At 50.6% G+C, this 25,973-nt stretch overlaps 1 protein-coding gene across 1 annotated transcript in view; it reads left to right on the forward strand.

Annotated features, from left to right (window-relative positions):
- Positions 1 to 25,973, forward strand: part of LARS2 (leucyl-tRNA synthetase 2, mitochondrial) — a 109,243-nt gene that overhangs the window by 15,243 nt on the left and 68,027 nt on the right. Inside the window, exons 4-6 of the mRNA XM_024566067.3 lie at positions 4,268 to 4,359; positions 6,547 to 6,607; positions 24,023 to 24,112. Coding sequence (XP_024421835.2) covers positions 4,268 to 4,359; positions 6,547 to 6,607; positions 24,023 to 24,112 — 243 coding nt within the window. The remainder of the gene's footprint in view (positions 1 to 4,267; positions 4,360 to 6,546; positions 6,608 to 24,022; positions 24,113 to 25,973) is intronic.

A 25,973-nucleotide genomic window follows, 5' to 3' on the forward strand; every position in this document is an offset into this window, starting at 1 on the left:
TATGTGCCCTGACTGGGAATTGAACCCCCAACCTTTTGGTGTGTGGGATGATGCACCAACCAACTGATGCACCCAGCGAGGGCTCTGACTTTATTTTTGTAGACAGCTTGGGGAACATGTGAGCTAACAATCTCTTTTTATGTTAATTTCATCTGTCAACAAAAATAGAAATGAATGGGTATATTGTGTAAAACCAGACAGGTTTTTTGTGACTGTCTTCTGTGTTGACTTTATTAGAAGTGTGGAAGGCACCTACAGAATGTTAATAGGTAGAAACAGTGACCTCTTGCCACTTGGCAGCTCCGGCAAAGAAACCGACTGGTGTTTAAGGTCCCCCCTTGCTCGTGGTCACGAAACAGTTGCCTTGTTCTGCTGGTGAGGCAGCCCCAGGGGGATTAAAGGACGTCTGTGAGCTGCGCAGTCCGTGGAAGTATTGAAGAACTTTCTAGTAATCCAGCACGTATCCCCTGCATGGGATTTTTTTTTTTTTTTTTTTAGCTCATAATTAAAAAGAAAAGAGGAAAAACTGTGACCCTTAGTAGGAATGCTTTCCATCTCCGGATTAAACAGTACTCAGGAGAAAGCTGTATCCTAGAGGGCGTCTGTTTTAGTTGGGATTCTTAGCTGCTCGGGACTGAAACCCAGCCCAGACCAGCTTAGGCAGAAAGGGAGGTTTTGTTCTCCAGATCCGGGCGTAACTCGCAGAGGCAAAGGAGATGTTACAGGCACCAGGCCTGTTGGCTTGGGGGCCAGGTCCTCGCAGCGCGTCACTCTCGTCTGCCCCTGTCCACCTGCCAGCTTTGTTTTCTCAGACATCTGCACCAGGAGGAAGGCAGGGCCACCCGGAGCCCTCATCTCCTGTCCTTGTCTGTCCTGGCCGAGGAGGAAGGGAAAGGGGGTGTGCCCTCGTCGTCCTGGTCTCTGTCACACAAACTGCACCCCAGACAACAGGAGAGCTTGGCGAGGCATCCAGGCACAGGCCTCCCTCCAGAGCCAGGGGGATGGGTTTTGCAAAGGACGGCCCTCAGCAGGCCTATGTGAAGTTGGAAAAGGAGCAGTTTCCCAGAAGGGGAGGATTCTGTGCAGAAGGACGGAGCGCTTCGCCCAGCCATACTGAACGGGGGAAAAGAGACCTCAGGCCCAAAGGGTCAGCTGGACTGGGTCGTGTCTAGTCAGGTTCCTAAACCCACACGCAGTACACCCAGGGAAAGCTAGAATTAAAAAAAAAACCAAACATATATGGACATGCATGTGTCTATATTTCATACAGGTGCCTATGACTTGTTAAGTGAAAAGAAAGGGTCATAAAATAGTGTATCATAGGTTTTGTTTCCATAAAAATAAGCCAGCAGGCTCCTGGGGATGTGCACATGTGTTTGTACATCTGTGTTGGAGTGAGGGTACCAAGCAAGGGCTTGAGAAGGGGGCTGGAGACCAGGAGGAGTGGATCGGCTTCATCTTTGTAGATCGGGTATTGTGTCGTTTCCTTGTTGAAATAAGCCTGTATTACATTTGTAACTTGAGAAACATCCCATAAATGAAAAAGGAGAAGCATATTCAGACTGACCTCGGGACGCAGGCAGGTACAGGGACTGAAGGGACATAGCTGGGAGTCGTGTCATGTCAGGCTGCAAATCCAGAGCTCGCCAGATTTCCCAGGTTCGCTAGACCAGGGAGCACAGTGTAGGGACGTGGCAAACCAGCTTCTCCTGGAGCGACAGCAGGCAGGAGAGATCACAGCATTGTCTGTTCACCGAGCCTATGTATATCGCTCTCAGGAAGCAGATCAGGGTGTGTCCGCCCCACCACCAACCCCAGGGTGGCCAGGTCTGCCCGGCAGTGCCTTGGTCCAGGGCGGTCAGAGGTGAGCCCCTTCCTGCCCAGCACATAGATGGCTGCCGTCCCGTCGTGGGCTGTGCCTGGTCCCGGCGGCTGTGGCAAGGACAGCCGGGCTGCTTTCCAGCAGAGCACCTCATGTGCACCATTACCGTGTGGGAAAGGAGAGCCCTGGGCCCCTTATACGGACAGGAAGGCCAGGTAGCCTGCCAGCGCGTTGAGGCTCGTGGTCTGTTCGATTTGGGTAAGAACTTCCAGTGACTGGCGCCAGCTGCTGCAGAAGCTTGTTGTAGGTAACCCACTCTCAGGAGTGTCCACGGAAGAGGATGTGTGTGGGGTCGCGGTGTCTCCCTGCCTGTTGTGGCCAAAGAGACATGGGCTGAAACCTGGATGGGAACCAGGGATGTGCACCCTTGATGAGGGAACCGTGAGGTGCCGAAGGTCAGGGAAGCAGGTGGCAGCAGCAGTGACGATCGCCCACGCTGCCGTATGCTGGGCGCCCCACAGGCATCGTGGCGCATACCTCCCAACAGTTCGAAGTGGCTGCTTTCAGTTGCACTTTCTAGTTGGGACGCAGAGTCAGTCGTGTGCCTCAGGTCCCATTGCCAGGAAGTAGCAGGTTTGGGGTTGGGACCTGTCCCCTCCACCACAAGTCCTCCCGAGAGCAAGCCTTTGTTGGCCTTTCCCACTCTCTAGCCTGCGGAGTTAGAGCGGCTCTGAGATTGGACACACAGTCTTTGTTGCTCAGATGGGATTATTCTGTCAAACTACTAAAGCCCAATGACAGAGTCATGTGCATCGTGGAAGGGTGACTTTGCAGCAAGTGGCTCCAGCCCCTGGGTGGGACAGGCCTGTTCTCTTACTGTTATCGGCTAAGAGGGACTAGGGAGAGCCCAGATCGGGGAATGGGGATGGGAGGATGAGTCCAGTTTGGGACAGTTGGATTGCAAGTCCTTGCGGACCAGGGATGTACACGGTATGTGCACCTTGCAGAGTCCCTAGGCCAAACGGAAAGGTGGAAGAACGCTCCAGGTGCACAGTGGGAAAAAATAGGGAAACGATACCCAATTTTTAAACACTGGATGTGAATCTACCAAATTTAACAGGTTGTGTACAGCTGCATGGCAGAATTACAGATGAGATTTATTTTCTTTTGAATATTTTTCTCTATGTACGAAGTTACTCACAGTGAACGTTCATTATATCAGTAATGGGGGAAAGTGATTCATAAAAGAAAACGAGACCTGTCTACATCTTTAGTGGAAAATGTCCTGTTGTCATATTCCTGGGTGAGGAGGGGGTGCCAGCAAGTAGCCCTGAGGATTCGTCACTAACCCCAGAAAATGTGTGTGACTCCAAACCAGCCAACCCTCCAGCCACCCAGCCCAGCTCATGGCTGTGGGTGGACCGTGAACCTGACAGAAAGTACGAGGGCCGGCTGGAAGGGGCAGTTGCCTAGAAGTATTAGAGCCACCATGGGTTAGCCTCACCCACAGGCAAGCTTCCGAAATGTGGCTGGGAGAGAAGCTGTATCTGTGCCTTTGTGGCTGAAAGCAGGAGCACAGAAGGGGAGGGGCTGAGTGGTCAAGGCAGGTGTCTCTCCTGACGGTGGGTAGAGAGCCCGGCCGCCTGAGGCTGGCCCTCGAGGCCACAGCACGTGGTTCGGCTGGTGTTCCCGTTCACAGCATGTGGGTTAGGGTGACGGAACTTGCTGTGGAAGCTGCCCGCTGTCCTGTCCTGGCTTAAGGACGTTATTTCCGGTGTGACCTAGCTCAGCGGCTCACTCTTGCTGGGCTGCAGTTGCAGAAACTGTCAGATAAGGGGTGGGGGTGGAGGATGTATCACAGAAGCCTCTGAACTCTATGATCTTAGGACCCTGTTCTTTGAAGAATAGAAGTATCTTAAGGAAGTGATGCAAAGTGGGTGCTGCACACTCGCAAGGTGGCTAGTGCAACTGAGGAACTGAGGTTTTTATTGCATTTAAATTTATGTAACTACCTGTGGCTTCGTGGCTGCTGTATTGGATAGCACAGCCCCTTAATAGGAACGTGAGGCTAACAAGAGGTGAGCATTTGGAAAGGCAGTGCGTTTTTATATATGTGTATTTTTGAGATGGAAAGAAACATTTTATAATTTAAGAAGAGCAGTTCAGGTTCATTATAGATAATACAGACAAGAAGAAGAAAATCAAAAGCAGTAAAGAAAACACCTGCTCGGAGACAGCTGTCCTTGGTGTGTTGGCACGTGACCTAAATCCTCTCCCGTTTGTCCGGAGGGGGGACTAGCTGGCTTTCTGGACGTATTTCGAAATCTCCCAGAAGGAGATGAGGCACGTTGGTAGGAGAGAACGCCTGGGTATCGCCCACAAGAGAAAGCTCCCATGGGTCTTCTTCGCAGTCTGCCACGCCTGACGTTTCTCTGCGGGCCCTAGGTCATCCACCCCATGGGATGGGACGCGTTCGGGCTGCCTGCCGAAAACGCCGCCATTGAGAGGAAGCTGCATCCGGAGAGCTGGACGCAAAGGTAAGTAGTACAGACATATTCAAACCCCTGTGTACAGAAACCTTTGTTTTTCAATCCGTGCAGGAGAACTAGAAAACCGAGGAGAGCAAATGTTGCAGCTCTGCCAAGTGAGGAACGGGGTTGTACCCACCGGCGCTTGTCTCTCCACGCTCTCGGTTCTCATACAGGAACCACAAAGAGGGCTTTGGACGATCGGTCGGTCACATGTTCATTCTGATGCTCTGTCACTTACAAAGTTATTCTTCCCTGGAGTATGTGCATGTGGAAGGAGGAGGAGGAGGAGAAGGTTGCAGCTGATCAATTGCTACCATGCTTCTCATCTTTGTGACCTTAGCTGGAGCTATATCCAAATCCCACAGTATCATTTTCTCTGAAAATTCTGTTAAGTTTCTGATTTCATCACTTTGAAGCAAGAGGAACTTAGCCATTCAACATAGAAAGATATGATCAGTTGATTCTGGGCGTGGCTTTGTCCCAAGGGACCCACTCCCAGTCTCTCCCATGCCTCAGGCTTCCTGTCCACCCCTCTCCCTCCTGACCTCTGCTGGAGGGCCTCATACCAGAAGGTAGCAGAATGTTCTGGGCCCACCCCCATCAGCTTCTGTCATAAAGATCTGGGGCTCCCTGCTACCCCGAGAGGTGGAGGTGCAGTTCTGGGGCCTGTCCCCAGGGTCTCACCTTCCTTTGCTTTATCTTGACCGAGTCTACACTGTAAAAACATTCCCTGCACCACCAGCTTCTCTGGAGGAAATGGTGATCATGTAAAATGGATCAAACAGGGCATAGTACATTTGATGTAAGTTAGACCAAGGGTTGCCTGATTTTGTAAATAAAATTTTATTGGCACACGGTCACACCCACTCGTTGACACTTTGCCCGTGGCTGCTTTCACGACGCAGTGGCAGAGGGAAGTGGTTGTGAAGGGCCGTGTGGCTCACGAAGCGGAAAACATCCCTGTCTAGCCTTTCACGGGGAAGGGCTGCCAGACCCCACTGCTGAACAGCAGTGAAGAAGATGGCCCTGAATCAGCCACCTCGGTGCAGAGCCCGCCTTGCCTTCTGGCTGGTGAATGACCTTGAACAAATTACTTAACGTCTCTGCCTCGGTTTATGGTTTACATATCTCTAGAGGAAGGGTGGTCATAGTTCCTACCCCGTAGGAGTGGGTAGAGATGAAGCCCCGCCTTAGCTGCTGTAACAGCGATATCAGCCCGGGTGGCTTAGAAGCAACACATTTATTTCTTAGGTCTGGAGGTTGGGAAGTCTAAGGTCAAGGTGCCTGGTTAGACCCTTTTCCAGGGTGCAGATGACCATCTTCTCTCTGTGTCCTCACACGGTGGAAGGGGCAAGGGAGCTGTCTGGGGTCCCTTTTATAAGGACACTAAATCCCATTCACGAGGGCTCACGACCTGATCAGCTCCCAAAGACCCCACCTCCTAACACCAGCTCACTGGGGGTTGGGTTTCGGTGTATCAGTTGTGAAGGACACCAACACCTAGTCAACAGAAAGCACTTTTCTGCAAAAGTGCTTAGCCCAGGTCCTGGAGTAAAATAAGCCACTGTTGGCTCATCGGAGATCACCTGGAGTTTTTCACGCTTTCCCGACGGTCAGGCAGCTTGAACTGAAAGAGGAGGCAGGGTCAGTGAATTAGTCCTTTTTCTCTCACAAAAAGAAAAAATCATGTTTCCTTATTTTACATTAGGGCTGATTAATTCGCTTCTCTCCCTCTCCCCCGATGATTCGGGTTTTGATGAACAAAGCACTAAACCAGATTGCTTTAGGATTATGTTAAGGTTTTCTTTTTCTCTTCAGTGGATCTTATACTTGTAAAGGTTTGGTAATATCTGTGCAGAGTACAGACATCCCTGTGGGTGGGCCAGGAGCGCATATTTCAGAGGAGCTGCTTATCTGAATGGCCAAAGGAAGGGCCCGATCCAGGGCCAAAGACCGTCGTGGTTTCTAGTAGATTCTGTCTGATTTCAAGGAGTAGGTATCTTCTAATATGCTGGCCCTTTTTGATCCTTAGTGATTAATTATTATTATTTATTTTTTGCCAGGGCAAAACAACACTTAAAGCCCTTTGGAATAATCTAGACTTTTCTCATTTACCCTTTGCATTTTCAAAGCTTGGTTGGCTTATGGCTTCCCCTCCTCTAAAAACCAGACCTTCTTCCCTCTATTTTGCAGCAACATCAAACACATGAGGAAGCAGCTTGACCGGCTGGGCCTGTGCTTCAGCTGGGACAGGGTGAGTCGACCTCTGACCCTCCTTCGTGGAAGGTCTGTATTGTAATGAAGGTCCTGAATGCATGGGGTCGGGGGGCAGTGCCTTCCCATGCCTCCTCTTAGGGCTGGGTGGGGGGAGGGACGGGAGGGAGGCAGCAAGCAGGTCTCCACAAATGAAAAAGTATCCCCAGTGGGTGCTTTGCCTGCAAACCAGTGATGTTCTGTGATTTGAAGCTGGGAGTGTTAACTTCCTATTGGCTGTGAGGCGTGTGTGGCAAAAGCTTCACACGAGCACTCCGCTCTTCTCAGCAACAGTTTAAAAAGACCGTCGGCCTCTACGTGGAGATGGGTAACTATCAACCCTCCCGGTCCTCTTAGGCGTTGAGTTGACTGGCCATCTATTTACCTTTAGTTCCAGGTTTGGAAGTGAGGCCTTAAGAGCCCCCCCTGATTCTGTCACAAATAGCCCCTTGGTGGGGGTCCTTCCACTTGAGTTCCACCTGGTACCCAGGGACCACTCTGGACCCACTGTCATGGATCTTTCCTGGGGCAGAGACGGGTTCTCTCTCAGGAGCCTCGCCTATAGGGGTGTGCACTGCTCGGCACCCTCCATGTGCATGGTTGTCTCGCGATTTTGGTCTCTTTCTTGGGAAGAACTCACCACGGTTGCCATCCACATCCCTGACTCAGTTTCTGTAGAGTCAATGTTGCATTGTATGATTTCTAGCAAATACTAATTTTGCTACTGTATTTGAGATGTGTTATTTTTCCTTATCTCGGTTAGTTCCCATTTTCTTTTTCAAGACTTGGCCAGATGCTTTTTTTTTTTCTTTCTTACTTTGCTATCTGATCTTCACAGACCCTGTATGTTTGGGAATTTTCTTGAGAATACAAGGAGATGCTCTTGAAAATTGTTTAGCTCCCTTTAAGAAATCTTTTTCATGAGTTTGGAATGCTATACTCTCCTTGTTTGTTTCAGAATCTCTTTGTAGACACCTCTTGGGTTTCCCTTCTGGTTTCCTGCATGGACTGTATCATTTTATCCGTATCTAATGTAGAGATTCATCAGCCTGAGGGAGTGGAGTGCAAGCTCTGCTGTCTCTGCATCGTTTAGTTCTGTCTGGGGCTGGGGAATCCACCACTCTTGGTGCATCGTTCTCTTCAGTCTGATCTTTCCCCAGATGTGCGAGGTGGCATCGCAGACACGCCCTGACTGTGAGTGCTTGGAGTGCTGCTGAGCCACCGCAGCCGAGGGGTCCAGTTTGTGGGCTCTCCGTCTGCCCCAGAGCCCACTGTCCCCTCTGGACCTTTCCCTCTGGAGCCCTTTTTCTTAAGAACCCAACCTATTCTTAGAAGGGGGAGATGCTGTTTGGCTTACGGTGGTTTTCTTCTATCTGGTCCTGTCTGCCAAAAGCCCTTGACATTTCTGGCACGTTGATGGCACCTTCTGTGGTTCCCAGTGTTGGGGCAGCGCCCTGGTCCCCCACCCTTCTGTCCTGAGGGTGATTTTAGTGGGAGTGATGGGAACAAGTGTACACGGTGTGTCCTTCATGCCCTCGTGCCCAGGAGTGCATGGGCACTGTTTGATGAAGCCCTCACAGTCTGTGGGGGCCAGCGGAGCAACACAGTGAGGAGGTGGAGGAATAGTTATTTAACTGACTAGGTGAATCTGTGCCCTTCACAAGGTAGCATTCTTAATGTCTCATCAAAACCTGATCATGCAGCAGATGGCTAGCTGACAATTAGCAGAATATTTAAAAAAAAAAAAAAAAAAAGACGGCTCAGAAATGTTACCTCCCTTCCCCAGGCAGAGAACGCCAGCTTCACAACCCGTGCCATGGCCTCATTCTTCCTGCCTTCCCTGGGGGCTGGTCCCTGGAGGAAAGGTCCAGCTCCGGAGCTCTGTTCTTACCTTTCAGAAAGGCTTCATTCTCTGGCTTAAAAACATGTACATTTCTGGGATGGATGTGTTTCTGGGGAGCCAGGGTGGTCATAGAACAGCTTTTAGCCCAGACAGTGCTACTCCACTTTGTCAGATGTTGCTCCCCCAATGGCCTGTATCGCTTTGAGAAGAGGGAAAGTAAGAAGCTGAAAGCCAGGTTTGAACAGCAGAATGTTTACTGAGGGAGGAGCAAGAAGGAAATAAAATCCCACACTGTGCGGTGGGAGAGGATTGTTTCTTTGTGCGTCCTCACCCTGCGCAATAATTGGCAGCCTTGCTGAGGACGAGGTTTTGGGCTGCTTGGACTCTCAAGGGTTCAGCTTATGGCCTTGGTGATCTGAACTGGTCCTAGGGAAGGGCCCGATGAGTTCCACGTGACAAATGACAGAGTGAGCTTCCACCTGGTCAGGGGTGGCGCGCTGAGGCAGGTACGTCTCTAACTTGGACCTCTGCTTCTCATCAGCGCTCTGGGGCCCGAGCTAGTTCTGGACCAGGTCTTGGCCGTGACTCTTGATTGCGGTAGACTTTGGGGCTAATTTTTATCAGGAATCATCCGGGTAGTTGTTTTGGGAGCAGTCCCTAGGAGTTCCCTTCAAAAATCAGACAAGTATAAGAAGAAAAAGAAAGTCCAAACAGACAGGATTTGACGTAATGCCTGGAATCTGCCCGAAGGAGGCTTTCCGAGTGGTTTGTGGCGCTTGCTGGGTGACCCCAGTGCATCACTGGACTCCACACTGGTGCATCTACATGAGTGAACAATGCACCAGTGTAGAGTCAACACGAGCCAACCACGTTCCAGCATTGGGCATAAATGGTGTTTGCGTCCATTCAGCTTCTCTTGTTCTCCCTTACTGGCATGAGCAAGGAGTTGACCATTTGCTGAGTTGCTTAATGACAGAGCTCTTACGAGTTTTTATCTGTACTTCTTTTTACTGGATTTTAAATTTCTGTGCCTGATTTCCTTCTCGTGTTTTCACGTTTGGTCTTCTGTACATGTTGTTGCCCAGTGACGATGCCGACGACTTCACCCACGCGGGGTCAGGGAAACACAGCCTAGATGTCTGTGCACTGAAGCCAGCTCACACGGGACCCGCACACTCTCCCCCACGGGCACGGGGGCTGGGAGGGTGAGGGGTGGTTCTCCCAGGGCGGTGGAAGAGGCAGCACAGAACACTGCTCTCAGAACTCCCACCGGGACAGGCTTTGGGGACTTTGAGCTCTTCCAGGTTTTGCCATTGGGACGGCGGCAGAGCCTGCATGAGGCAGGGGCCGCTAAGGGGTTCGTGGCACCCCCACCGTCTGCACTGATCTCCTTGATTCTGATTCTCCTGCTTTCTTTGCATCCTCTTCCCTTCCATCGTCCTCTCCCCATTCCCCGCTCTCTTTCGGCCTTTCGCCGACTCACTCGCTTTTCTTCCCTCTGTTTCTTACTGTCTTCCTCCTCTCCTGCTTTTTCTTTTTAAATAATTTTTTGATTTTGGAAAATTTCCAACTCATACTTAAAAAAGTGAGACTAGTGGAGGGCGCCCCCAAATAGTCATCACCTGGCTTCAGCAGTTGCTATCATACGGCCAGTCTCATTTTGTCTGCACGCTCCACTCTGAGTTATTTTGAGGCAAGTCCCAAACATTGTATGCGGTCTGTCCAGAAGGTATCCAGACATGTACTATGAGAAATAGAGACATTTATTGAAGAAGGTACAAGATACAAGAAATATTGTACGTAGGACATTGACGCCTCAGTCACCATCAAAGTAGGCAGCTTGGGACCTCACACAGTTCTCTCAATCGCTATCGGCTGCCCCATCGTATTTTCCTGAATCTCATCGACAGTCTGAAATCTCTTCCCTTTCAAAGGTGATTTTGGTTTTGGAAAAAGCCAGAAGTCACAGGGCACCAACTCTCGGCTGTAGGGGGGCTGAGTCACCTGGGTGATTGGATGTTTCACCACAAAACTCTGCACGAGACATGATGCATGAACAGGCGCATTGTTGTGATGAAGCTGCCGATCACCAGCAGCTGCAGCCTTCTGAATCATCCGAATAGTTTCTGCAGAGGAATGTTCAAGCTTAATGCAAAATCTGACACAGATTCATCACCCTAGTTGCTCAGTCATTTTGAATGCAATGGCCACACAGTACACACGCTCACTCAATGGCGTCTATGGCCCCCACTGACTAGTACAGTGAAGTCATCACTGTTCACACAGGCACATTCCGGTCCTCTCTCCTTGGCTGCCGGGTTACATCGATGTGGAACAAACTGTTCTCATTATATTAACAATGGCTGGGCTTTTTCGGGACAGACCTAGTGTAACTTCATCTGTAAAGAGTTCAGTGCATATGGCAACGATGAGGCTTTTTTGCTCCTTCCTTTCCTTTTCCTTCCTTCCTTTGTCCTGATTCCATCCTTACAGCTAAAACAATTAATGGTGACACCAATAACATCACAGAACGGCAGTCACTTGGCACGTCTCCCCGGATGTCTTGGAAGCATTTCCTAGCACCACGGGTCGGTTTGCCTGCTCTCCTGCGGGTCTTTGCTGAGCCTCTCCTCCCCGTCCCATGTTGTCACCACGGTTCGGGAGCTTGTTCTCTATTCGTCCAAGCACACAGGCTGTTTGGACCCTCCCTGCACAAATTTACGTTCATGATTTGTGTGATTTCGTGATCTGTGTCATTAGAAAGTGATAACATTATTGCTTCAAGGCCCCTACTCCCTTGGCATTCTATTTTCAGAGGCCTAGATGTTTGGCAATGAAGGGTTAAACTACAACAAATAACAAGTCTCTGGGATAGCAGAAATACCATGTTTCGCTGTGTATAATGCACACTTTTGCCCAAATTTTTGAGGGAAAAATAAGGATGCGCATGATACATGGGTACTGCTAATTAAAATTTCTTCTCCCTTCTATCTGTTCTTGTGTTTTATAATTATTTGTTACATTTTTTTCTTTGCTGAAGTTTTTATTTATTTTTAGAGAGAGGGGAAGGGAAGGAGAAAGAGAGGGAGAGAAACATCAATGTGTGGTTGCTTCTTGTGGACCCCCTCCTAGGGACCTGGCCCACAACCCAGGCATGTGCCCTAGACTGGGAATCGAACCAGAGACCGTTTGGTTTGCAGGCTGGCACTCAATCCACTGAGCCACACCTTCATCAACCAGGGCTAATGCTTTTTATTTTAAAAGAATTCGAAGAATAGCTTGAACAAAAAGCACTGGAGGCAAGCCAGTGCCCGGGAAAATGGTTGGGAAGACTGCCCTGGTGGGAGGCTGGAGCTGTCGTTGCCTTGACAACGCCTAACAGGTGCGGAAGTGTTTGACTCTTGAGCCTCCTTTCAGGTCCTCACAGGGGTGCAGCAGTTCGTCTGGCAGATTTCTGGCTCTGGATTACTTGTTCTCCCTCAGACTCAGAAAACTAACCTCTTTCCTGGAGGTTCTCCTTTGGTCAACAGAGAAAAGGCAATGCCTTTGTTTTAGCTGAAGTGAACGGCAGCTTATCTTTGGGTGCTTCTGGGTTTCCAGGAAGGCTGGTACTGTGGCCTGAGGGTCAGAGATCGGGGCTGCAGGCACCTGGAGGGTGGGACTGGAACTCCCCAAGAATACAGAGCGCAGGTGCCGCTGACCCCAGACAGCGCTGGGCTGCTCAGTACTCAGCAGCCTAAACCACCTGACAGAAGGTTTTCGCTGCCCCAGCCTGGAAGGCGTTCTTAGTCTCTTCAGCCCTAACTAAAGAAGGGGGCCTCTTGGGGTTCCCCAGTAAATGTGGCTGTTCGAAGAAGTGCTTTTGTTTTATCCACAGTCTCCACTGGTGGTCATGAGCCAGGTCAGATCGTCCCTACCGAGTGCATGCATGCTGGTGGATGGGACTAGAATGTCTGGATCTCGCGCCGGCGTGCTCTTCGGAGGTGGGATCTTGGGCGCTCATCTCAGACGCCTGGGCTTTGGTAATGGGTCTTGCCATTCTCAGATGGTGGTCATGATCTGTTGCCCCTCCGAGCCTCAGCTTCTCTCCAGGGGGATGCTTCTTGTGTCTGTTGAAGAGCTGAGGTCACTATTTAAAGGCCTTGGAAAATAAGAGACAGGCTCTCTCCACGGTTGAATTGGGCCCGCAGTCAGTCGCCCACATCAGCACGCAGGTGCAGCCTTTGAACGGGCGGACGCCTGGGGCTGTGGGTACGATGGGCTTAGGTGTGTCGGGAAGCAGTCAGTATCTACAAGGTTTTGACAAACACAAGAATTATTTTAATAACTTATTTCATTGTGAGGTTAACGTTAGACACGTATAGATTAGAGCCTAAGGCGTGTATGTGGAGCTTAATACCTGTTTGCAATCTGTACCCACCACCTAGATCAGGAAAACAGCGTCCCCAGCACCCAGAAGCTCCTGTGAGACCTTCCCTGGCTGTCCCCCCACCTCTCCCCACCACAGGCAACTGCCCCTCTTCCAACAGTCTCGATCGTCACCACCTTGGTTTCCGTGGAGTTTTAGCGCACATGTTTTTTAGTCATAAATGGATTCACATAGCGTGTGTCCTTTCGTATCTAGCTTCTTTAACTCCACATTTTTTCTCCAGTGTTTTCTTGTAACATTCAGAAAGGTTGAAAGAATAGCTCACTGAACGTGCACTCGCCTTGCCCCTGGATTCCACATTGCTGGATTCCACAACGCTGTGTAACCTTCGGGCACGGTGGCACTTTGCCTGTGAGGACTTCGGCATTCCAGCCTGAAGACTTGCGATGTCCTTCTTCGTAATTACAATACCACTTTGACAGCTAAGAAAATTAACAGTTATTTCATAATATTATCTAACATCCACTCTGTATGTAAATTTCCCAATTATCTTTTGTAGCTATTTTTATCCCAGACAAGTTTCCGATGTTAGTTTTCTATTGTGACCGTAACAAGTTACCAGAAACTCAGCATCTTAAAACAACACCAACTTACGACCTCACAGTTTCAGCAGGCCAGAAATCGGGGCGGGCTTCACAGAGGCCTCTGCGTTGTGGGCTTACACAGCCGCCGCCAAGGAGTCGGCAGGGCTGTGTTCCTTACTGGGCACTTCCGTCCTCATTCAGGGCGTCGGCCGAATTCCGTGGTTGGAGGACTAGGCCCGCAGGTCTTTGCTGGCTCTCAGCCAGGTGCAGCCTTTGCTTCCTGGAGGCTGCGCCAGGCCTTCTCTGCCTCTGCGTGGCTCCCTCCAGCCGTGGTGGCAAGTCCCTGTCATGCTTCCGATTCCTCTGTGGCGTCTCTGGCTCCTTCCTTCACCTGCCCAAGTGATTACACAGGGCTCACCTGGATAATTTAGGATAATCTTGTGTTAATTTCATCTGCAAAATCCTTTTAGCCACTTAACTAACATATTCACAGGTTCAGGGGTTAGGGTACGGCCATTCTGCCTGTGACACCCCCCCCCCCCCAACTTTTATTTGTTAATGATTGTTCTGGACTGAATGTTTGTGCTTCTTCCCCTCTCCCCTTCATATTTTGAAACTAACTCCCAACATGATGGTATTTGGAGATGGGGTCTTCGGAGACAACTAGGGTTAGGTGAGGTCAGAGGTGACATTAGTGCCCTTACAGAAGAGACACCAGAGAGCTTGCTGCCCCTCTCTGTGTGCACACAGAGGGGAGGTCATGTGAGGACCCAGAAGTGGCAGTGGCCTGCAGGCCAGGAAGGGAGCCCTCAGCAGACCCCAGCCCTGCTGGCACCCTGATCCCGGACGCCCAGCCTGCAGCGTGGGGAGAATGCACACGTCGCTGTTCACGCCCCCGGTCGGTGGGTTTGTCCCAGCAACCCGAGCTGACGAATGCAGTGACTTTGACTTTGAAGGGTTTGGTGCGGTGGTTTTGCAGAATGTCCAACCGTGTGGATTTGTCTGGTCAGTTCTTCAGGTATTGGTTCCCGTTGCTGTGGCCGCATGACAAGTGAATTGTTTGATGTGTTGTCTTAATTTTGTGAATTGACCCACAGCCTGTGGTGGTGTTTGTAAGTCGTTGGACTTAGACTCGGGGTGGGGACGAGCCAGGGCGAAAGGGTGCCGTGAGGCTAACTGGCACTTCTAATGAGGGGTTTTCTGCATTAGACTGAAAGTTCTGGGATGATGCCTCCCCTGGAGCTTCACGCTTGGGTTTCACGTATCTTCCTTAGAGGGTGAACTCACTTAAGAGATGTCTAATCACCTTGAAGGATGAGCCATTGCAGGATGAGAATTATTCATAGCATCTAATAGCCCTAAATTAACTCTCAAATAACCTTTCAAACTTACTGTCAAAACATCTCTTTTCTTTGAGAATTTATATGTAGAAGTCAATTTCAGGTGAGCCTGAAATTTAAAAACTTTTCTTCTGAGAAGATTTTGGAAGATCCACAGGAAACTTCTGTCTAAGTTTATCCTTTTATTTTCTGGTCTGCGACCCGTGTGAAATCTTCCAGGCTGTGACAGGCCTCTGCGGCTCGCTGCACGGGGCTGGCAGGCAGCGGACTGGTCATGCCGGCCCTGCCGTCGCCGCTTTGCGTCCGTGCCATCGATGAGCTGGTATTTCCTCTTCCTCTGGGTCCATGCCCGTGAGAACAAATAGCCTTCATGTTATTCAGGGAAACCCAGAGAACATCTTTCCAATGGCTCTGTCCTGTCGATCCTGAAATCTTCCAGTACATCGCAGATAAAATTAACATTCTTTTCCTTCCAGAAAAATGCAACAGTTGTGGAGAGCTGGTTTGGCCCTGATAGTTGAAATGCTGGCGTCTGTCTAAGTAGACTGATAACAAATTGCATTTCAGACCCATTAGTCTCATTTGCAGTTTCGTGGTGGGTTTCCTGTTCCCCTCTGTCTAGCTAGAAAGGTGGTCTGTATTGCTAGACCACCTCCACGGAATTCTGGAATTCTCGTCAGCTGGCAAAGGACGATTACCGAGAAATTAAGCAGATCGTTGCATCTCATCTGATGGTGGAGAGTTCCCGGAATCTTGTGCAGCTCGCAGCAGGAGACAGCTTTTAGATTACCGTAAAGGCAACAGCGCTCAAAACAGGAGGGTCAGGACGGGAACAGAAGGAGGAGCTCGTTGTTGAGCTGATTCCAGTGCAGAAAGACAGCGCGGGTCGTCTTTAAACCTGCAGAGACCAGGGCTTCCCTTCTGTTAATACCCAGTCTCCGGATTGCCTTCAGGAGCAGGCAGAACACGAACCTTTCAGGTTACTTGAGAACGTGGCTGTAGCCCTAGGTTTGAGGAACAAGACCTTCCAGAACACGATGCATGTTCTCTCTAAGCAAAGTGTCTGCATTTGTTATTTTCAATTTTCATTAAATGCTTATTTACAGTCTAAAGTTAGTGCTGAGGTGAGGGAACATAATTACCTCAACATGAATTCTGAGACAAATGTTAGCTTCATGATTAATTAATTACCCTCACATTAGCACCTTCCACTCTGCATAAAGGAGAACAGGGAAAAGAATACAGAGGACCAGAGGCAGGAGGTTGGCAAAGATGGAAGTTAACAGATGGTTGAAGGAAGGCGGGACGAGAGGAAGTGGCCGGTGAGGCTGAGGAAGCTGGGCAGGAAGGAGGAAGAGGTGGCCACGTGGTCTCAGACGGGGACCCCTGACTGGACCTGGAGATGAGCGTGTGTTGTGGGGAAAGGTGCAGATGAGAGGGAATAAAGCAGAAACTGGAGGGCTGGGTGGTGGGTTGCCTTTCCTCCCTCAGGGACAAATGGGAACTCACGGGTTGGGGCGGGGATGGTGATTTGGAGCAACTTGCTTAGGAGAGGAGGGACTGCGGAGAGGCCCGCTGTAGATGACCCTGCCCGTGTCAGTGCCAGAGGAGAGGCTGCCTGGCCCCATGCTGGGACATGGTGGGCACTCAGTAAGAGCATGTGGGGTAGTTCAGTGAGCGAATGGACAGACAGAACCTGGCGTCGGGTAGAAAAGCCTTCCTCCTGTTCTCGGGCCCTCCATTTCCCCTCCATCACTCCAGCCGGGGTTCCTGAGTCTCTTAGACTAAGGACTGGGTGGCAGACCCCAGGGAAGGCTTTCTCTTGGGTGCAGTGAGTGGGGGGAAACGTGGAATTCAGAACCAGCCCTGTTCCAGGGAGCCGAGAAACTGATCTCAGTTTTGAAAGGGGTCTCCTTCTACATTTGTTCTTTTTTAAAAAAAAGATTTATTTATGTTTAGAGAGAGGAGAAAGGAGGGAGAGAAACATCGATGTGCGAGAGGTACGTATCAGGACACTGCTCTGACCCGTGACCTCCCGGTCAGGTTTCATGCAGCGCTCTGGGCGTACGCACGGGGCAGCCTTTCTCGTGTGAACCCACAGCTGACAATTAGTATGAATAACCCAGATCATGCTTCCAAGAACTTTTTTAGGAAGCCTGTTTTAGTTAAGGAAATTAGCAAGGGCTCTGTCCCAAGGCATTCCTTTGCTTTTTAAATACAGACGCTTGACCGCGTGAATTTTGATGTATCACACACGCTAGGGTTGACCACGGGCCTTGGGGGCGGCCGTGTGGCTGTGCCTTCCTGGTAACCCCAGGACATTTGTTCAGTCTTTGGGCCCTTGAAGCCCCTCTGTGTGGGGTCTGAGGTGCATATGCCAAGTGTATTCGAAGACTTCTCACCAGGGTGACTCTGTTGTTCTCTTCTTCCTCTGATGCTAATCCGTTTTCAAGAGCCGTAAAGCTCTAGGCAAACCCCCCCCACCCCAGCATAAAATCAGTGAAGTTCACACAACCTTTCATAATTAAAAAGAAATATGCCTGGTCAGTGTCACCCAGTACTCATCTATACACTGGCGTTTTTTCACCTGGCATTCTAGGTTCTGGAAAGAAGTTGTTCCATTCCGTGGGAAGTCAAGGGCAGGTCAGCACCCGTCGTCTCTCATGCAGCGTTTGAGAGCGGAGATGTACTTGGGAGGGACCACTTTGCACCCTGTCTGCGTGTGAAATTCCTGGGGGTGCAGTGAGACCTGGGCACCAGCCACTTTTTAAAAATTTAAATACTTTATTTGTTTATGCTATTACAGTTGTCCCAGTTTTCTCCCCTTTGCCCCCCTCTACCCAGCCAGGCACCAGTAACTTTTAAAGCTGCATCCCGGCGTGCAAGCAGAGCCAGTGCTGAGTGTGTGGAGGACCCAGTGTAGGGGGGGCCATACTGTCCCATACGTCAGATTTTCCCATGAGCCTCCCTGTTCCTTCTTTCCATGCAGCTGGTGCACAGGGCTGGGAACCTGGGACCACCACCGGCGGGGAGCATCAGACGCAGACTGGATATGTATTTTTTTTCTGTGTTGCGCAATATGAATCCCGAGGCTGGATGCTCTGGCCTTGGAGCCGGGCTCTGCTTTCCACGCCTCTCTCCTTTAGAATTAGAGAACCCAGACAGAATAGAAAGCAAGGTCATTACTATACGTTTGCATTGCAGTAAAGAGCCAATGACAAAAATGCACGGTACAAAAGATCTTTTTTTACAAAGATGTGTGAGAACCTGTCTCTTCGTCTTCCAGGGTTGGTGGTTGTGAAGGCAGGGGCTGGTCGGGAGGCCGAGGAGCAGGGGAGGCGGGGCTTGTCCCTGGGCACCTCTCTCAGGTGTAGACTTGGCTGCGTGCAGGGCCACGGAATGACTGACTTGATAAACACGTCACTTCAGCTTTTTACTTGTGTCATTTTGTGAGATTCTGACAGCTGACCTGAATAACGTGAGGTTGAGGGCAAAGCAGGTGCACGTGGCTTTGAGGGACATCAGCGGTTCTGTGATCTGGTTCCAGTGACTCTCCGAGGTATGATAGGCCGAGGGCGGGAGGCGGCCTAGCTGGCTCTCCCTGCGGTGCGGTGCCCCCAGTGGTGCCCGGGAACAGCCTCTTGTGAAGGTCTGCACCCAGGTCCTGTGTTTTGGTCTGTCTGTTGGAAGCACCATCACTTCGTAGTCTGGAAGTGGATACCTGGTCAGGGATGGTGACGGTAGCCTTACTCGACCCCGTCCTTTCCTCTCCATCCTGCCTTGCCCCAGGAGCCTCGCAGGGGACCCCGCCGCCTCTTTGAGTGGCCTGATGACGAAGCCAGCCTCAGTCGCCGGGAACACACTCAAGTCAAGGGAGGTGGCACTGTGATCCCTCCTGTGTGCCCAGCACGTGCCTTCCATACATTGTGACCTGTGTCTGCACAGGGGCCCCCTCAGTGGGAGGCGTGCGTGGCGGCTCTCAAAGGCCGATGTGCTGAGCCTCACTTGCGTTCTGAGGGAGCTCGCCTTCTGTGTTGGGCTCTGCTTGGCTGTGAACGTGCAGCGTAGTTTTCACGCTGGAAACCAGGTATCGTAGAAGGGAAACTGCAATGCGGAAGAGTGATTCTAGCGGAGGTCCCAGGTGCATAAATTGCGTCTCCCGGCAGGTAGGTCTTTGCGCTCTCTAGAGCTCCAGGGGATAGAAAAGTTGACACCGTTACATGGATCTCTGTGGGTGCGGGCGGACTGCAGTCGCTCTGCAGCTATGAGTTCGAGTTGCCTGACTTTTTGTTTTAAAGCCGGGTGTCAAACTCATTTTCACCGGGGGCCACATCAGCCTCGGGGTTGCCTTCAAAGGGCCGAGATAATTTTAGGACTGTATCAATGTAACTACTCCTTAACTAGGGGCAAGGAGCTTGGCATAGCTGCTGGGTAGAAACAAGGAGGGCCAGATTCGGCCCGCGGGCCTTGTGTTTGCCACCTGTGGTTTAAGGGTGCATTAATGTAGGTGTCGGCTGATTTGGAAATCAGGGAAAGGGAAGCGCAGGAATGAAAAGGGACTTTGGAACCAGGTAAACAGCCCAGTTTGACTCAGCATTCTTCCCGCATTGGTGCTGTCCCTGTGCCTGGGGGCAGGACTCCCCACCCCGCAGACCTCAGGTTCCCCCGGGGTGCAGGCCGGGCCAGGACATGGGGTGCTGTGGGCCAGATTCCAGCAGATGATCTTTCAACACATACGTGGTCAGCAACCTTTTCATGGAAGGACGTAAACCGATGTTTTCTCAAGAAAAACGATACGCCTCCCTAACTTCAAAATGAGAAATTTATTATGTGAAATTTATTACAGGCTTTCCAAGTCAGACAGCTGCTGGGAGGCATATTAAATGATTTAAAAGGTAGAGAGTCGAACCAATCACTCACCCCCGGGAGCAGCATTCTGCCTGCATCCCGAGTGCAGAGCGGTGTCTGCCTGTGCCCGCGCGCTTGCCCGGTCTCTCCTCGGGTGGCCCCGGCGTTGGGAGAAGGGGTGAGCCCCCCGGGAATGAGCGCCCTGCACCATGTGTTCAACACGGACGGGGCTGCACTGGCTGGAGAAGGGGCCCCAAGCGAATTGGCTGGCATTTCCACTTTCCCCAAGGGTGTCTTGTCCAATTCTGTGGGATGCCTACCGGAAAGCTGCCTGGCTCCTTAACCGGCCTGGGGTTGCAGACTCACACCAAACAGGTCGAAACCCACAGACCAGCGTTTCCCCCTTGGCAGCACCGAACTTGGATGACTCTTTGTTCTGGAGGCCGTCTGGTGCCTTGTGGGGTGTTAGCAGCGTCCCTGGCCTCTGCTCACTGTGCCGGTAGCACCCTCCCACACACAGCTGTGACAAGCAGACACGTCTCCAGGTATTACCAGATGTCCTTGAGGAGCAAAAGTTTCTGTCTTGAGAATCCTGCTTGAGGAGAACAATGGAAGGGCCTGAAGGCCCTTGTCTGCAGAGCAGGGTTGTAGGTACGCAGCTCCCAGTGAAAATGTGAAAAGGGAGTCTCGATTTCTAGCCAGACTAAAGCTAAAGCGTTTCAGCATTTTAATTTCAGAAAGATGGCGTTGGTGATTTTTACTGAGGTGAAGCATTAGAAGACTAGAAATAGCTTCTTTTTTTTTTTTTTTTAATCAGATCAAGGAAGGTTCTGGAAGTGTTCTCTGATATTTTCAGGAAATGCACTTCTGAGCGGGGTCTCTCCCCACCATGTTTCTGGTTCCCATGAGGCTGGACTCCTGGGGGGCCTCGCAGCACTTGGTCTGCCATTTCTTCATGGGGTGGATGACACCGATGGTCCTGGCGGGGCCCGGACGGGGGGCAGCGGATGGAAATAAGGGGGCAGGAGCGCTCCTGGCTTCCTCTGGGCAGGTGACACCGGCACAGCGGTGAAAATGTGCCCTCGTACACGCAGACCCAGGGAGAGCCCCTGGAACTGGAAGGTCTGCCTCCGTGAGAGAGGGCGGGAAAGACCAAAGACAGAGGCCGCCCACCACTCCCGTTGGTGATTAATGGAGTTTATTTAGGGAAACCCACATACGGGACATGTCTTGGGTGGCCGCACGAGGAAATAAATGGGTCCTTGTGGTGCTTGGCAGGCGCCAAAGGATTACACAGGGCAAAGGGGCGACGGTCACAGGTACCTGTGCGTGAACCCTAGCAGGTGCAGGAATTACTGCACATGCTCGACCAGGTCAGGACAAGGGCCTGTTGCAGGAACCGGCCCATCGCAGGAGGCGGGGGAGGGGTGCCGACTCACATCAGAATGAGCATCGTTGTCCGTCAGCCTGTAAGGGGTTGCATGGAGCCCTCTCCCCTTCAGGCCCAGGTCCAGCTCTCAGGTCCAGCCGCAGTCACGTCATGGGACATTCTCTCCTCCACAGTCAGTGGCGGAATAATGGTCCTGGAGCACTGGCTTTCAAGCTGTACTCGCAGCAGCTGATGTAACTTTTCTTCAAATGGCACGCAGAAACCCCATGTAAAAGCACAGGTCAGACCCAAGGGTGAAGGCGGGTGGGGGGAGGGGCTGCAGTTGCCCACACTCGGCGCACCCTGGAGACGATGCTCCCAGAGAGGCTGCTCCCACAGAGGGCGCCCCTGCCTTCGCGGCGTCCTGAAAGTAGGCTAATGCGTGGCTGGATAGCCATCTCTTTTCTCCCCCTGCCTGGATTTACCATCTTTCTTCTATTTTAGGTAGAAATGATTTTCAAAACCACAAACCTGGATGAAGATAATAATGCCATTCCAGTGCTGTGTAATTTTTACTCTCAATCTATGGAAGCAGACTCGGGGCTGAGAAAAGACATACCTGCCTATAACATGTACATGTATTTTATAATATATGTTTATTAGAAGTATTTTGATACTTTATTATGAAAAACTTAAATATACAGAAAGGTAGAGAAAACAGAACTGTCATCTCCTAAATTTAACAGCTGTCATTTTTTATTCATATTTGCTTGATACATTTTATTAAACTTCTAATGAATAAGAATTTCAAAAAGCAAACATATCCACAGTGACAATGTCTGGGAACATTGTTACCAAAGTCTCGCATCCCCTATCCTAGCTCATCTCAGGGACTTACAATGCTCCCATTTAGTCTATGAAATTAGTTTAGTTTATGAAACCTACATGAGGGATACCAGTTGGATGCAACATGCGAGAGTTCCCGCGTCTATTTAGTTTCTTCTTCACTCAACAGTAATTTTGGGTGCCTCGCTGTGCCGGGACCTGGGCAGGCCGTGGGCGATGAACGAAATGAAGCAGCGCAAGCATAGCCCCTGCCCCAGCTTTCTTTAGAAATGCGAGTTCTTCCTGCTGGTCTGGAATCTGAGGGAGATGAGTTGTGTGTCTGCCCTCCGGGGGGAAGGGTAACTGGGGAGGGGCAGGTCAAGGGAAGAGGATGAATTTGGAAGTTTCAGGGAGTTGGTCCAATCCTTGAGTTGGCAGCATGCTTCCTGCATGAAGCTTCTGCAGACTGGGTGTCCGAGGAGCCTGGCAGCTGGGACTGGCTGCCGTGCCGCCGCTCAGCTTGCTGGCCCCGGCATTGCATGGGGCCGCTCCGGGGGACAGCCACAGTGTGGATGGGCAAAGCTGTTAGGCTGCTTGTTCACTCTCGGCCTTGCAGGGTGGGAGGTGGGCTGTGGAGCTGGTGATCGGAGTTCTTTGTTTTCTAGGAGTTATTACTCTGCTATTTTTATTAGCACATCAAAGGACATAATACATAAGAATCTTACATTAGGAAATAGCCCACTGGGACCCCCACTGAGTTACCAGACCCTTTGCTCAGCTCCTGCCAGACTTGCTCTCCGGGGTGGGTGTAAGCTCTGTCCTCCCTTGGTCATCTGAAGAAGGCTGCGTTGTTGCACTTGTCATAGAAGTGGGAGTCCTTTCAGTAGTGCTCAACAAAAGGAATCATTTGGGAAGTCCCCGGGCCTACGTCCATTCCTCCATTGGCTGTTTTGTGAAGAAGAGAACTGGAAAAGAAGCAGTGTGAGTGCAGAGGTCTGTGATTACAGGACTTTATCAACTAAACCTTACAGCTCGGGCCCTGGCCGGTGCGACTCAGCTGGTTGGAGCATCATCCTGTAAACTGAAAGGCTGAGGGTTCGATCCCCTGTCAGGGCACCCACCTGGGGTGCAGGTTTGGTCCCCAGTTGGGGCGCATACAGGAGGCAACCAATTAATGTTTCTCACATCGATGCTTATCTCTCTCTCTCTACCCCTACCTTCCTCTTTCTCTAAAAGCAAGGAAAAAATGTCCTCAGGTGAGGATTAAAAAAAATGTTTTAGGGGGAGTGGTGGGTGGAAAATGGAGACAACTGTACTTGACCAACAATAAAAAAAGAGAAAAAATTGTTTTTAAAAATTAGAGAGCAAGCTGATTGCTCTGGGGCGGTGCTGGGAGGTAGAGGGATTGAGCAAAAAAGAAGAGAGAACTTAGGGACTCAGACAAAATGGTGTGATTGCAGGGGTGGGGTGGAGGTGAAAGAGGGCATGGGGGGATAAGTGGTTATGGGGAAATGCAATAAAAATATAAAAAATTAAAAAGATAAAACTAAACCTTAGAGGTTGGTTAGTCAATAATCTGTTTTTGAAGATTCTGTAGCAAATGTGTTTTCAGGACAGGAAGTAAATTTCAGGAAGCTTCGATTTAGGCTTGGGAATACGCGCCGGTGATTTCTCGCCGACCAGGTCTGACATCCGAGCACATTTTTAGTGGGTCTCCCTAAGCGGCAGCATCCTGATTCGCGTAGTGGAGTGAGTGGGGTGTCGCGAGTCTGAAGGGGCCCCCAGGCATGTTATGCATGGAAACCCAAGGCTGGTTTTCAGGGGAGGATCCTAGGGAAGTAGGCGGGTCTTCCTCTTGAAGGTTGTGATTGCCTTCAGAGTGAAGGGCCGTCAGGAATCAGCTTCGTGGCCCCCAAAATATGTCTGTGCCGACAGAAAGTGGCAATACCCAGTTTCCTGCAGTGTATTGTAATTCACCTGTGAATCGTATGGGAGGAGGGAGGTGGTGTGCGGAAGACTGCAGGTTGATTTTCTGGTCGTTCGACATGCCCTGGGACGGTGGCATTTCCATGACACCTCTCCTCCCTCGCTTTACAAGTAGGCGGAAAACATTATAGGCTGGTGGAATGTTGGCAGTGTGACCGTGTTGCAGAAGTGGATTGCAAGGCCGATGCGTGCGTTGCGTGGGGGGACATGCTTACAGCGGCCAACGGATGACTCTGCCCTCCTCTCTGGCAGGAGATTACTACGTGTTTACCAGATTACTACAGATGGACCCAGCACCTCTTCATCAAACTCTATGACGCTGGACTGGCCTATCAGAAGGAGGTAAGTTCAGGTTAGCTGTGCTTAAACAATTTTGTCAATTTCCTCCCGCTTCTCAGAACACTTCCTTGTGAAACAGGAAACAATGAGCCCTGTTTGCACGGTGGCTGTGAAGGTGACACCAGTCACCGCAGACCCAGGCAACAGCTACTGCCTGGCTTGGTGTGGCGCCTCCAGGTCAGGGCTGGTCCTTCACTCTTGAGTGCCCAGCCCGTCACGGATTCCGGTCCCTGCTCTGAGATCAAGCAGGAGGCGAAAGGGGTGTGCAGGCTTCCCAGGCCCTCACTCAGCTGCCCCCCCTGCTGTGTGCCGGCTGGGACACAGCCTCCAGGAATTGCTGTGCTTTATCTGCTGAGCCGGGTGGTGACATCATCCTTGCAGGGACTCGGGAAGACGGCTGTCCCAGGGCCTGCACATAGCGGCCCCCAAAGAACCGGAGGTGCTGGTGCTGCAGGAGCTCACTGGCATGCCTCAGGCAGTGTGGCGGGGTGCAGGGTATGGGGGGTCATAGGGTGGCCTGGAACTGTGCTGTCTAGAACTCGAGCCACTAATGTGTGTGGTGTTGATTTATTTTTAAGATTATATTAATTTATGAGAGAGGTGAAGGGAGGGAGAAGGGGGGGACATTCATATACAAAAGAAACATTGATTAGTTGCCTCTCACACACCCCCAACCCAGGCATGTGCCCTGACCGAGATTTGAACCTGTGATCTTTCAGTTTGCAGGGCAATGCTTAACCCACTGTGCCATATTGGTCAGGGCCATATTTAAGTTTAAAGTAATTAAGACTAATTAATATTGAGGATTGAGGTTCTCAGTCATGTGCTGGTAGCTAATATGGGACGTCATAGAGCTAGAACATTGCCATCATCACAGAACATTGTAGACAGCACTGGTCTAAAAAATTCACAGGTAACAAGTAGGAAAGGCATCCTCCTTCGACCAGAGGGATTTAACGACATAGAGCTATGGTTTCTCCTCTCTGGGTCACATCACACTGCTGGGTCTTACAGTGACTAGTGCTTACGTAATCGTTATGTTTTAAGTTTGCAGTGTTTTAGATTCAGTATAGAGACAAATGCAGAAGGCTCAACTTGAGTTTCAGAATAAAAGAAAGTGTTTTAAACCTCGACAACGTAAAAATAATGTAGCTACCCCTGGCTGGTGTGGCTCAGTGGATTGAGTGCTGGCCTGCGAACTGAAAGGTCACCGGTTTGATTCCCAGTCAGGGCACGTGCCTGGGTTGTGGGCCGGGTCCCCGGTAGGGGGCGCGAGAGAGGCAACTGATTGATGTGTCTCTCTCGCATCAATGTTTCTCTCCCTCTTTTCCCTTCCCTTCCCCTTTGTCTAAAAATAAATAAATAAAATTTAAAAAATAATCATATAGCTATGTTTTCAGTGCGGCCTCGTCCGCAGGAGGCATACTGAAGGACACGCTAGGCACCATCGCCTCTGCCACTCTGCCCCTTGTGGCTGCGGAAGCTGGTGGTAGTAGTCTTGGGAACTTCCCATCATCCTTTGGACTCTGTCCAAATTTAGGCCTATTCTAGATGGAATGGAGCAATATCGATTTTGAGAATTAGATCCTTTAATAAGGTCTGTGTGGTGTTCCTTAATTAAGCATGATTTTGTCAAGAAAAAAGCTAATAGACTTTGAGAAAATCAATCCCCTAAATCATATACTTTGCCAGCCGTCTGTTACCTGAAGCTGCCTGACAGCGTACTCAGGAAAGGTCTTTGGTGGTAGCAGAGCAGAGCTTGAGGAGGAAGAAGCAAGGAAAATGATGGAGAGGAGCCAAAGGCCTGAGGAGCAGTGCATTGGCTGGGAGACAAAAGCATGCAGTGGAGGATGTGATCTAGAAG

This window comes from Desmodus rotundus, chromosome 8 (assembly GCF_022682495.2).
Source record: "Desmodus rotundus isolate HL8 chromosome 8, HLdesRot8A.1, whole genome shotgun sequence".
NCBI classification, from domain to species: domain Eukaryota; kingdom Metazoa; phylum Chordata; class Mammalia; order Chiroptera; family Phyllostomidae; genus Desmodus; species Desmodus rotundus.